We start from the raw sequence: 14,276 nt of genomic DNA on the forward strand, positions 1-14,276 counted from the left end.
AGGGGCTCTGACTTCCCACAAGAGAGTGTAAAGATGTTCCATACAATGGGAGTGTAATTTTGGCAAGGTTTGTGACAATATGAGTTTTAAAACAACTTTTATAGTTAGGGTTTCCATTCAAACCTTTTCTGTAAAAAAGGGAAATAATTCTTCCATTTTTAGTTATTTTTCAAATGTATATAGCTGCCCATTTTGCAAAACAGGTGACTCCTAATTTTATCATTGTAGAAAACAGTATTGTACTATCTGGAATTTTTACTGGATTCAGTAGAACTTGTGTTAAATTTCTTGAAAGCATAAAAAAGGAGACAATATCATGCATTATTTCAGTTTAAATGAAAGGTATTTGACAAAATTACCAAATGATCAACCACTTTCTGCCAGAATTAATTTATAGCTATAGGATGTGAACATGCATTTAACTTAGAAATTAGACCACTAGAACTAGTCATGCAGAGAACTATCCTATTCTAATTCCTGTAAGTCTGGAATGGACATATTTCCTTTGGTTCGGGCTGCATTTTGTTTATTTACATACAGATTCTCATATTTCCTTCCCTTTTGTGGTACTGTCATCATGCCTCTTGGAGGGTTGCAAGGGATCCTAGAGTGTCTTTGAATGAGCAGGGCCAAAAAATTTTGCCCTCTTGGTGAGTTTTGGGGGCTGCAATAAAAAGAGTCACTAAAACTGCAGGTTACTCATTCCTGAGAAATATCCTCAAATCTTTACTATTTTTTTAATTAGTATTTTTTTATTAATCAGCAAATTATCATGGGAATTTTATTGGATCAGTATTAAAATCCTCATGTTAGCCTACTTTCATTTTTCAGTCTTATGATTAACACTTCAATTATCAATACACAGAAATAAAATATATTTTTATAAGGAAATTTTCAGAAGTCACTTTATCTCATATTAAACAGAACCAAGACTTTCTCTCAAAGGTTGCTTCTCCATGCCCTTGAAATGTACATGCTATGAAAGTTTTGTTTGGAAAATTTTCAGGTAAGCTACATCAGTCTCCCTTTCAGCAACATATTGTATAAGAACCCTCCATTGAGACTTTTTCTATCTTCTTCAAAAGGAAATAAATGTATTGTGATATGCAGCATGCAAAAACATTTCTTCTTACATCTTTTTGATAGTTGATAAGTAGGTTATAGGCCACTAACACTTTCTAGGCTACCGTTTAATCATTTCTGCATAAATATTTCATCAAAGTATTCTTAACAAACATTACTCTTACCACAGCTACATGTCCCAAGTTGTACCACACATCTGCAGCTTGTTCCTCACTTTCTGCTAGAGATAGTGCACGTTCAAATGAAGTGAGAATCATGTCATATTGCTGGGCATAGAAACAGCAGAGGCCTAGATTGTTAAAGAGTTGGCTGTTATAAATGCCCATCTGCAGGAGCCGCCTAGTTCAACATAAAAAGTAAATAAGTCAATTTGTATTTTTGGAGCATGCTTCTTGAAAGTTCCTTGTCCTCATGCAAAATTACACACACACACACACACACACACACACACACACACACACACACACACACACACACACACTTCAGTTCTCCTCATTCAGTAGCTTGATTCTTGCTGACTTCATTGAGATATCCATGAAGTTTTCTTGGGAACGGTACAGTCCTGCCTGTTCAAGGATAGCTTTGATTTTCCACTCCAGCCTACCGTAGTGGGAATAGAGAATGACCTTGAAAGACAGGAGGAAGCGTTGCTATCAAGGCAATGATAACAAGCATGGCTTGAGCCCATTCCAAGAAACCAGTTTGAGTAAATGTGTCAGGCCACTCTTTAGTTCACACTAATATAAAGTGAGGGAGGGGGTAAACACATTCAGACTTGCATTTTTTGTCACTATAGCTGTTACTTGATCTATATGGCATTCATTGCTTAGGCTGGTCTCCCTTCAAAGCAGACTACAACCTAAGCATTCCTTGAAGTCTCTCAATAAAGTAATCTCAAGATCTGACCATTCTTAGCATCCTAGCTCAAGAAGGCTGCCACCTTTCAGGTAAGCTAAAAAAGGTGAGTTCTATATAGTATATTACATGGCATGGCAGTTGTTGCAGCAGCCCGACTCCTTCCCCATCTCATTTAATATCACAAATTACAATCCATAGTAAGAATCCATACAGTGTGTCTTTTCACAAGTGTTACCTCTCCTGGACTAGGGAAAAAAAATTCAGGGGGCATTATCTCTGTATATCTCACTGAATATAAGAAGAAATCAGGGTGCAATAGTTCTTATATTCTCATTTTCAGCATTTTCTCTCCTTCCCCCCCGAGAATGTTGACTAGAACAGAGTTCTCCAAACTTTCTTGATTTGCGGACCAGTGGGGGGGGGAGAAAGGGGATGGTTCCGTGCAAGTGGCAGGAGAGTGCATGCACACTCCTTCATGGCCTGGTTCCAAAAGGCTCAAGGCTTGGTAGTGGGCCACGGCCCAGAGGTTGGGGACCCCTGGACTATAACAATCAAATTTAGCCCTCTAAAAAAGCACTTTACTATAAAGGAAATAGCTGTTCAAAACAATATGTAGTACCTTAAAGACTAACCCATTATTATACCCTTACATGTTCATAGCTTTTGACTACCTGACAGATATAATAAAACACTTTTCTTTTTAATTTTCTTCTTAGGCTGTGCAGTCGAGCTAGTCTGAGTAATTCTTGTTCTATAAAGTCAGGGACATTAGTACAAATAGCTAACTTCTGTAACTGAGAAATGAATACAGAGAAGCTCTCCATCTAGATGTAGATAAAATACATTATTTAGAGAGCAAATATTTACTCTGGACAAGAAAATATATACTTCTGAAAAAAAATCAACAGAAAATATGTTTGCCACATTCTCAGGAGATATTATCAGAAATACATGAAGCATTGTAGTAAAACTATATTTTGTGTGTGTGTGTGTGTGTCTGTCTGTCTGTCTTTCCCGCTTTCCCACATGTTAGGTCTTTCTAATACAGTAATATTCAAAAGCAAGAGAAGAATAGTCCTTTAATAGCTTTGTAGTCCTTCCAACAAATTTGATGGGAAAAATCTCTTGGCAAATAAGCCAAAGTAAAAATATAGGTGGATGGGTGAATGTTTGAATACCACTTTTATGTTGTCTGATTAATTGGTTGAGGACAGATCACAAATCAGTTCATGTGTTCCCAGGGTTTTCAAAGCTGGTGGAAAAGATGGAAATCATAAATCTGTTTTAGGCTACCTTGAGACTGTGGAACAGAACTAGTAGATATGTAGAAGCAACTCAAGATTCCCTTTTAAATATTTTTACAAACACCTGTTATGGATGTACAAAAATTAGGCTGTAGTTTCTTTCTAGATTCCTATCAGGGTTATAATTCTTAAATTGGACAAACAACCCATTGAGTTAGTATATGATTTAACATATTTTTCACATATCCATCTATTTTGGGCTTTTATTTTTATTCTGTTTCACTATTTCAAAAATAATATATATATTCAGTATCTTCTTACCTATAAAAACGTAAAGCTATTTCTGGCTGGTCAGAGTAAAAATGATTACTTGCAATGCATGCAATGGCTTCCACATGGGTATTATCTTGTTTTAAGACATCTTTATAGTATTCTGCAGCTGTAGAAATGTTGTTCATTTCCTATGAACAGATGAAAAGACAAAAGTATTTTAAGTTACACAAGATTAATAAAAACAAAGTGTTGTGATTCCTTAAATATTAAGGAATATTATAGTAATTACATGAATAATGTTCTGAGATTATACAATATAAAATAAAACTCAAATTATCAGTAGCTCTGTAGTACTACAAGCTTGCATATTATCTTATAAATGCTTCTCATATATTATCATTTTGTAATTCTTTGGACAAAACATTTTCAGATCAGTTTTTCACTAATGGTTTAGGTTTTAACTTTCTTGTTCTATTTAGACTGAATATAACATATTGCCTACCCACAGTCCTCATCAAACAGCATTGTACAAAAATGTTGGACTAAAAAACGGCAGCTTTTATTACAATTCTCAAATATCTGCTGCATCAAACATATCTGGGTGAAATTTTGGAACTGTACTGAATGAATTGCAATGTAATTGAGAAAGAAAACTTGAAATTTCTTTGGAATTTAACATCTCTGGTTCTGAAAACACCCTTCAAAACTAATTAGGGTGAAAAAAATACATCTCTGCTAATTTTATTGAATAAGAAAAATATACTTGAAAAGATGTACATATATGTATTTATCACATAATTATAATTTTTATTTTATATGTTAACCATTTTTTCTAGCTTACAGTAAGTAGCCATATGTTTTTGGTTATTTCCTACTTCTGTTTATGGACTGCTGTTGGGTAAAACAGTACTACATAACAGTTATCAGTTTTCTTCAGCAAAGAAACAACCTTTTCTGCTTGTTTATATAATTTTCTCTGTCAGTTGTTATCAAAAGATTTTTAAAAGATTTATTTCCCACAGAAGAACACATAGCAGGCCTCTAAGCTCTAAAGATACAATCCTACACTCGCTTAGCTTAGGAAAGAGGACATCAGTAAAACATGAACAGACTTCCAGTCACAGAAAAGTGTACTGTATCTGAATGCATGCATCTGTCAGCTTTTTATCGTGATTTGAGAACTTAAGACTACAACTGTATTAGATTTCTTGAGAAGTTACATTTCTTTTAGTTTATTAGGAAACAGATATTTTGTGACTGACCATGCCATTTGGCAGTTGTTTTTAAGCACACTCATAATGTTCTCTGAAAAGTCTAAGTGCTTCCCAGTCCCAAAGTCTGGGGGCTCTAATGAGTAGAAAATATTGAAGTTCATATATCTGTGGAAAGGCAAACTTTTCTGGATTAAAAAGCTTTAACTGAAAAGCATTGAATGGAGGCTTTCTAAATTTCCATTTCAACTCTAACTGCGGTAATAAACAGTACTCAACTTAAACGTGATTTGCACATGCTATTTATCATATTTAAAAATGACTTCATTTCAAAAAAATTTGAATAAGGCTTCTCTAAAAAAATAAATTCTATATACTTGTTTGTTATATTTAAATCTTGCCTTTTTGCAATACTTCCTCCTCCTATTTTGCTCCACGACAATATCTTGTGAAGTAGTTTGGGCTAAGAGAGAAAGTCACTCAGGGAGTTTCAATGGCTGACAGACTAGAACCCAAATTCCCCTGGTGCCAATCCAACAGTTCATGTCCCCCACACAAGGATTCTCTTAACCATTTTGCAATCCTTGAAATAATTGTACAGTGCAGTAAATTCTTACTAATGTACATGCAAGCCCTCCATTCTCCCAATACCCATGAAATCATTAGCAAGCTGCAAAAAAATCAACTTGTTCATTAGATTCTTCATGTCTTTATTGCTTGAAACAATGAATACTAGAAAAAGATCTGGTAATGATTTCTTTGTCTAAGCATCTACTTCAGTGGAAGCTAGAAGAGCTATAACTCAGCGATAAACTAAAAGATACCAAATTTCAGTCCTTGATATTTAGATTCTAAACCTAGAGCTATTACAACAGTTTTAGAAATACTAGATGGAGACATTGCTAAAGCTGGAGAATAGGTCAGCTCTCCTATTCTTATATTTTAGGACAAAGAAGCCACAAGCCTAGTCTTAAAGTTGTTTCCCCATTCTGCCTCCTTAGCAAATTATTTGCACATCTAGGTACTGGAATTTAAACAAAAACTGTTTGAGGGCTTACTCATCAATTATCCTCTTGATGTAGGAGAAAAACTTGATTTGCATACCTCATGAATCCTGGCCATGCCACAAAGGAGGGAAACTTCTCCAGGAAATTGTTCTAAACCTCGTTTGAAAACATTTAAAGCTGTCAAAGGCTGATCCAAGCGGGAATATACCTGGGCAAATACATGGGTGTAGCTCCATCAATGTTAAAATTTTTTACAATAACTATAGCCATGAAAATTAGCTGCCAACTGAATCATATATACATGTATTAATTCTATGCATGTATTAATTCTATGCACAGCTACATTTAAGTCTAGAAAACTACTCTCCACATTTTGGCACTGCCTCTACATATGTTCCAGGACAAAATTCAGATAATGCCACAACATCGTGGTTTTAAAAAATACCACCATTCTTTTTACTCCTCTAAAATACTGTTTTTACTTTTCTAAAATAGTGTTTTGTATCCCTCTGCACAACTAGTTCATTCATTCCAGCTCATGAAACCATCTATTACATTTTTTTTCTAGGATAGCGGGCTTCTCTGTTAGGCCTTCAGCAGGACACGGCAAGCAATGAACTTTCAAATGTGACAGGACAGCAGTATAGTCTTGTCAAAGGCACTTGCTGATGCCAGCTGGAAAATGCTGGTTACTAAATATAAGGATAGGTACTGCCCACCAATATATATATATATTGACTTTTAGCTGTATTCTATAGTCATTTGTAAAGAGAGATTACAAGGTAGTCTATCAGCTGTTTTTTTTTAATTTGTTCAAGAATTTGGAAAGGTTTGTATTAAAACCAATTTCTTCAGGAGACTGATGTTAGATACCTAGCATCTTGGTCATTGCATATACAAGGAGTGGGTGGGTGGGGGAAACAATACAGAAACATTTCTACTGCAGCCAGTATCACAGCTGGACAGGCAATGCAATAACATTCTAAAACTAGATTTACCCAGGTGTTGCAAACAGCGGTAGAAAAAGCTTCCAAATTACCCTTCCCTATAGATATTAAAAAAGAATTAGCAACTGAAATTCTAACTATTTTAACTAGCTTACAAAAACTTAAATTATAATCCAAGAGTTCTAGATCATTTGTCTAAAATAATGATTTTTTAAATTACAAATGCCAACTTACTTTTGCCAAGTACAGTACTGTATCTACCATATCTTGTTGCCTGAGAGCTGACTTAAACTGTGTTTCTGCTTCACGGTATAATCCTAGTCTAGACAAATTTATAATGAAAAGTAAGTTAGAACCAATAGGAAATGGGCTACATTTTACCATAATTATATTGCAAACCACTAAAAATGAGAAGATGTATTCTACAATTTACTTGACTTGTAAAAATGAAATTAGAAAGGCTAAATATCAAAATGAGATAAGATAAATGTCTTTTATTATGTTCCAAATAAAATGAAAGTAGCTACTCAATGAAGAAAATGCAGAATGATATAATTCCTATTTTTAGCTCAGTTTTTTTTCTACAAAGGAAACATGTTACATCAAACAATTATGAAGAGTAAAATGAAAGGGCAGTATAAAAACTTGCAACTGATTGAAATATATATTTGTGTGTGTGTGTGTGTGAATTAAATTTAATAATTTCACAAAAAGTGATCACATGACCCTGGGACAGTGCAACAGTCATAAATATGAACCAGTTGCCAAGCATCTGAATTTTGATCACATGATCATGGGGATGCTGCAAAGGTCGTAACTGAAAAACGGTCATAAGTCACTTTTTTCAGTTCCACTGTAACTTTGAATGGTCACTAAATGAACTGTTGTAAATTGAAGACTACACATACATACATACATCATACATACATACATATAAAATTACAATATATGAATGAGTTAAAATTCCAGGGTCAGACAAATTACATCATAGAATATTGAAAAACGTGCTGATGGTCTTTCTATAGAGAGAAATCCTGTGAAATGGGTTAAGTGCTAGACAACTGAGATGGCAAACACTGTCCTCAACTTTTTTTTTTTAAAGGAGGGAATTTAGTAAACTACAGAATAGCCAACCTTCAGCAAATCACTTAAGGTACCCTTAAGTACCCCAAGGCAGTCTAATTAGCAAGTTAGCAAAGTATGGGCTGGATAGAAGATAATTTGCTTGAACATCCCATTCAAATAGCGCTCATTAGTGTTTGTTCATCCAACTATTAAGAAATATAAAGTGAATACCATATGGTTCAATCTTGGATTCTGTGTTCTTCAATACTTTTATTAATTATTTAGATGAACGGTGGAGGGAACATTTATCAAATTCATATATGAGATAAAATTTGGATGGGATAAAAATTCAGTTCTTCCACCAAGGTTTTTTTAAAAAAAATGTTTTAAAAATGATTTAAAAATGTTCCTAATCCCAGGAATTCTGGTACTCTACTATCCAAATATTAACCATAACTGACCTTGTTTAATTTTTTTGAGAACAGCTTCGTACTGCCATAATCATAAAGGATAAAAATAACATTCAAAGAAGAATTTGGTTTATTTATAAGGCAATGGATTTGTAAGCAGTTTGCCTTTTTAAAATGTGTTTTCTTTGAAAGATCCTTGTAATACCAAATGTTCTTTATTCAAGTTCAACTGGTAATACTTTGTTTCCCCTTTGGTACATTTTTAAATTAGCAACTGCTTTCTTAAGTCCTCTGCTATCATATACTGTACACCATGTTCAATACAAGATTTAAATGTTATGTTTGGTATTTCAAACTTCAAAAACCATAAAAGTAGTAGTTCTGGATGGGATAAAAATTTCACTGTCTTTAATTTTATCACAGGAAAGATTGTTAAATGAAACACTGTATTTTAACTGAAGCAAATATTGATTTACTTCCTTTTTTGTAGGTTTTGAAGACTGTCTCTAGTCCTATTGAGCTAATTTCCCAATTAAATGTACGTTTTGAAGGTCTGCCTAAAAGTCCTTCTCAAACGGACAGCATATGTTCATAATATGAGGGTACCACCAAAGAAGCAAGCTTGAAGTTGCAGATTTCAAAATGGACAGTTTACCTGTAATAACACTTCCCAATTTGCACTTTCCACCACCAGTCCTTGAATTGGGCATGCTGTGTGGCATATGCTGCCAAATCTAAAGCCTTGAAAGGGAAGCAAATTTACAAAGGTCACCTTCAATTTTGAGAGGAAAAAACATATACAATTTATGTTTAGCAGGTTGCAAAAAAATTATAAGATTAAATCAGATAAATATACTAGACTTTCCCCTTTTGTATTTTGCCTCATGAGTTGAAATGGCAAACGAATCCTTGATGGCATAATTTTAACCTATTCAAACCTGGCAGTTTTCTTGATAAAAGCACTTAAAAAAATTGCTCAAAACCCTCTACCATCTATATAATTTAACTCAAACAATGAATTATCTTCTCCATTTTTAATATTCATTCCTGTTAGGGTTGGATTCTTCTTAAATTGGATCATTCCAATCATTTGGTGCATGCATATTTGAATACTGAAATGGTTTACACAAATTTTGTGCAGTTAATTGCAAGTTCAGCATTCTGTGCAAAGACATAAATACTTCCCTAATCCCTCATATGCTCCAATTCTTCACAAAGGAACACATCACATCCATAATTCACTATAGCTTCCTCTGTTTATATAAATAAGGCATATCCTTAATGAAAAGCAAACTTACAACAGTTTAGATAAATGAGCTACTTTTTTAATACAATAAATCATTTTGAGAAAAGCTTCAAGAAATCTGAATGATGCCATGAATTAAAATCCTAGATGGCAATTGGGGAACAAGGGAGAGACTAACATACTGATAAGGCTGTGAGGTCACTTTCAATGACTTAACTAGCATTTGATCACATCGGGTATCAATATACTTTTCAATGTCATATTTGGATATTTTAGCAATTAGATTATTTCTACACGGTTAAGAATCAGAATGGAAAGAATGAATGCTAGTTCTCAGTATTATTCCTAACAGCAATTACATAGAAATTAAAAGTTAGTAGTGCAGAATTAATTTTCAACAAAAAGAAACAAGGAAGGAGTTAGCAGGAGCTTATATGCAGATGATATGAACACATAAAGCTATAATGTGCAGGCAATCTAACCCTTATTTTCTGCATGAATAAACTATTAATCACTGTTCTGAATATCCACAAAGCAACAAAAAACAAGTCCCAAACTGCAGATATAGAAAAACATTTATGCTAAGGCCTTTTCTCAACTGCAGATAAAAGCCACTTGTATTTCTTGGCAAATGTCAAGAAAAAAAAAAGACATCTTCAGCACACCAATGAAGCAACACTAACTCCTTCATATAGGACAAAGGTGTAATAATTCTAATTCTTCTTTGTGATCAACATTTTAAGTTATTATTCAGTTGTAATACTGATTACAACTGTTTAACGTTCAGGTATATTCATTTGGAGACTGAAGTCTCTCACCATATTTATAGGCCAAGACAGTTTGTCAGATTTAATTTACCCTTGAACCCAGTAAATTCCAAAGCTTTTCAAGATACAAATGGCTTCCAATTTCCACTTTAGAACTCCAATACACTGCAATGATGGGAGAAGGAATAATTACAGTATTGTATGTGCTGTATCAACATCTCATTATTGCCTAAATCTGACACCCAACCCTCCATAAATCTACAGTAGGAAGGAAAAACAAGAATGGTAGGTTGGTATTTCTTCAGAATATTTTGCTTGCATAACTGAAGTACTTAATTGCAAAATCTATTGGAGGAGTCCAAAGTATCCTATTTTGGTACTTCAGAAAAATGTGAAAATTTCCATGTTGAACATTACAATCTCATTTTAGAGCCTTGTTCATTCATATAGCTTCTATCATCCTCTATATATTTTTCAATGTAAATTTCTCCATACTATGCCTTCCTTAGCAAAACAAAAGTATATATTTCTATATGCAGTGAGCTACATGTTCATATATTTTTTTCCAGTTTGGAAATAATAATCATTCGGTGTTCCTGCTTTTATTTTAATATTTTACACAGATGGTTTTCCTTAAAACCTCTTTTAGACATCAATATATTTCTTGAAGCTGAAGATTAAGGACATATTATCATGGAGAAAATCTATCCACATGTTTGCTAAGAACTGACACTGATTTGATGGCAATCAATCAATCAATCAATCAGTATTTTTAAAAAAGAAATGGCAAGTGTTTTCAAAAACCATTTGATTTCAGAAACCATCTGTTGATTTCAACTGACCACTATGTTTTTTGGGGGAAACCAAAATTATTTGAAAAATAAATTATTAAGTTTAAATTATTTAACATGAAATAACTGAATTCAACCAAAAGCAAAAAATTATATATTTTTCTGAAGTAAGAAAATGCAACACCATTATCCTGTATTAAATAAATAAGCCTGCCCTAGGTGGCATTACTGGTAGTTTTCTTCAACTGTTAAATATTTATCTCACGCTCAAAATAAAAATGGAAAGAACATTAACCTTTTAAAAATAAATATACCGGTACTTACATTCTTAACATCACTCTCATGATGAAAAATGTATTCAAACAAAGCCTATTAAAACAAATTTAAAATATGTCATCAAATTGGAGGCAAATAAGATCTACTTACAATTAATTAGAAATAAGTATTTTATTAGCTCATTTAAAATTAAAAGCAGATTTAGTAAAAATATTGAATGCAATAAAGAATTCACATTTCAAAAATCTATGTAATGTTACTGCCTTGTTAGGCAAGAATTCTTAATCTTACACTTAAAATTAATTAATTACAATTTATAGAACATGTGATTCCCAATGACTTGAGGCAGTTTACAATTAAAAGGAGAAAAATACAAATACAAAAACCAAAATATAAGCAGCCCAAAGGAAAATAGAGTTTATAAACCTAAAACCAAGCAACCAATTAGTTGACAGAGGCTGACACATCATTCTATTCTAAATTCTGGGAGAAAGCCAGGGAAATGGGGTATCTTTTATGTGTTGCAGTTACTGTACCTATCAAAGAAGGATTGGGGGGGGGGAGGGCGTTCATTGCTGAAAAGTTGGATGCTCTGAAAATTATCTTGGAAGATCAACCTTTGCTTTGAACAACTGATCGCATTGTAAATACAGATAATCATCAATATACAATGGGTTGAGTGCCCATAATCATGTGATCACCATTTGCAATCCTCTCTGCCAGCTTTCCCAGAAAATCAATGGGGGAACAGGTAGAGAAGGTTGCAAGCTGCTGCCACCTGCCAAGAGTATACACTCTCATCTTTGGAGGCTGCCTGAAAAAGTTCCCTGCAGGAGGATTTTTGGCTCCATGCTTGCTTTCATGGAACTGAAATCTTCCATGCCTGTTTGCACAGAGCTGAAATCCTTTAAGTAGGCATGGAGCTGAAATCCTTCAGTGGGGAGCTCTTTCACCCAGCCTCTGGAAATGAAAGGGAATTGAAATCAAAGTGGGATTTTCAGTCCTGACTGGAGAAACAATAAAGTAAGAAGTACAGGGTGTCTCAGGGGTGTAGGGGAGGTCCTGAGAGGCCCGGTACAGGCCGCATGCCAATGTCTTTCCTCATTCAGGGGCTGAAAATATTGCTTGGATTTTGGCAGGGAGGATTTTCATTCCTGAGTGGAGAGGCAGCAAGGTAAAGTAAGAAGTACAGGGTGTCTCAGGCGTATAGGGGAGGCTCTGAGAGGCTTGGTGCCGACTGCATGCATCTTTTTACTCAGGGGCTGAAAATTGCTTTATTGTGGCTGAGAAATTACACTATACTGAATTTGTGCCTCTCTTGAAAAAAAAAATAGTAAAAACACAAAAGCTATTAACATGTTTTAATTAACAGATGATTTAAAATAAACAAATCAAGAATGGTATATTAAACAAGCACATACCTTTGCCAACTTTGGTTTTTGAGCATAATTACTTAAGTTCAGTTTGGATACATTTATGAAAGGACCCTCAGGATTAGTGAGCATCGAGGCCTGTAGTGGGGAAAAGCATCAAATTACATACCATGTTTGAAATATAACTGGCAATACAATGTACAATTCTGAGAAATCAATATGGTGCCTATAAAAAATAATTCATGAGAATAAATTGTGACACTTGCACAATTCCCAGCTCTTGTCACTGCTCCTAGAGTTGAGTCAACTAGTCTTTCACCCACTCCTCAGCAACAACAGCGGCAATAGAGCTTAACAGAAAACTCGTTCGCCAGTGCCCGTCCAGAGTCATATAACTCAGACAGCCCCCAGTAAAGTGAAATCAATAGGAATCTCCCTTTTTTTAAAAAAAAATATTTATTCGCTTCACATTTTTCTTCTATTGTTAACATGTCTAAGCTACCCAATAACAAAGGTCCTTGGGTGGAATGAAAAGTTACTAAAAAATTTTTAAAGTTATTACAAATATTAAGAACACCAGTAATGAACATAATAATGAGGACAATAAAATGGAAATAATAAATGAAAATATGGAACATATCATTTGTTATCTGTAGCATGCAGGGCAGATACGAAACTGTACAAAAGACTATTACATGCTTGAAAATTCCACAAAAGGCAATCGTGAATGCATAATATTTATTTATTTATTTATTAATCAAATATATATGATATAAAGCATTGATAAATTCAGTGGGGCTTACAGGACTATAATACTAAACTGTATTTTTAACTCATTACCATGCATAAATGGATGTTTGTGTATTTTGTGGAACATTTGATCTTCATTGGTTTAAACAATAATGAGCAAAGCCTATTAGTATTATACAGATTACACATATTTTTCAAAAGTGCAATCATGTAAACAGACATAAAAATGCTGTTAGTTTTAATAAGTTATTAACATAGCAGGGAGAAAAAAGAGTAGGGGAAGAAAAACACCAATAGTCCTTCTATCCTGTATACATGTAGTTCCAATTTCCTAGAGTACAAACAAAGGATCCTTACTGTTCCAAGCCTGACATATCTCCCTGAAGCACTAGTCATGGGACGGGCAGTGTGAGCAGTTCTTGGAGTCTTTAAGGCTTGTTCAATGCTACCTGGTCTCCCAGCCTGTGTGCCAGGACGTACAAAACCTGTCAAGGGTCGCCCTGTTTGTGTCACTGGCCTGAAATGATCCAAAGATGGAAGAGTATCATGATAAAATGATAAACAGAAGCGTTTATTGCTATTTGCAAAAGCAAAAAGTGTACATATGGAACTATTTAGTATAGATACATGTGCATTAACTCAATTACATTTATCATTATTACTCAATTACATTTATCATTATTAAGTAGACACTTCTATAGGATTTATTCATTACCCCATTAAACGGCACTTACATAATTCTTATTATTTTGAGGAAGATCATCTATGTTATCTTTTACAATGTGATACCTCTTTTTGTATTGCTATTTTTGTTCACACTTTTACTGCTTGTAATGGTTTCCCAAATTTATTTGTCTATAGAACATTTTGGGCTTTGAATATATTTATTTATTTATTTATTTAATTTATATCCCGCCCTTCTCCTTGCGGACTCAGGGCGGCTAACAACCAGATAAAAATACTAATCCCAAAAAA

The 14,276-nt window shown here is 33.9% G+C and overlaps 1 protein-coding gene across 1 annotated transcript in view; it reads right to left on the minus strand.

Annotated features, from left to right (window-relative positions):
- The window catches only part of TTC8 (tetratricopeptide repeat domain 8), a 29,916-nt gene that overhangs the window by 4,576 nt on the left and 11,064 nt on the right, over positions 1 to 14,276 (minus strand). The window contains exons 4-11 of the mRNA XM_015824284.1: positions 13,659 to 13,818; positions 12,600 to 12,689; positions 11,227 to 11,271; positions 8,754 to 8,839; positions 6,858 to 6,945; positions 5,774 to 5,884; positions 3,507 to 3,646; positions 1,248 to 1,422 (exon numbers count right to left, since the gene is read on the minus strand). Of these exons, the coding sequence (XP_015679770.1) occupies positions 1,248 to 1,422; positions 3,507 to 3,646; positions 5,774 to 5,884; positions 6,858 to 6,945; positions 8,754 to 8,839; positions 11,227 to 11,271; positions 12,600 to 12,689; positions 13,659 to 13,818 (895 nt within the window). The remainder of the gene's footprint in view (positions 1 to 1,247; positions 1,423 to 3,506; positions 3,647 to 5,773; positions 5,885 to 6,857; positions 6,946 to 8,753; positions 8,840 to 11,226; positions 11,272 to 12,599; positions 12,690 to 13,658; positions 13,819 to 14,276) is intronic.

Source organism: Protobothrops mucrosquamatus, unplaced genomic scaffold (assembly GCF_001527695.2).
Source record: "Protobothrops mucrosquamatus isolate PMUCROS unplaced genomic scaffold, P.Mucros_1.0 scaffold2181, whole genome shotgun sequence".
In the NCBI taxonomy this organism is placed as follows: Eukaryota; Metazoa; Chordata; class Lepidosauria; order Squamata; family Viperidae; genus Protobothrops; species Protobothrops mucrosquamatus.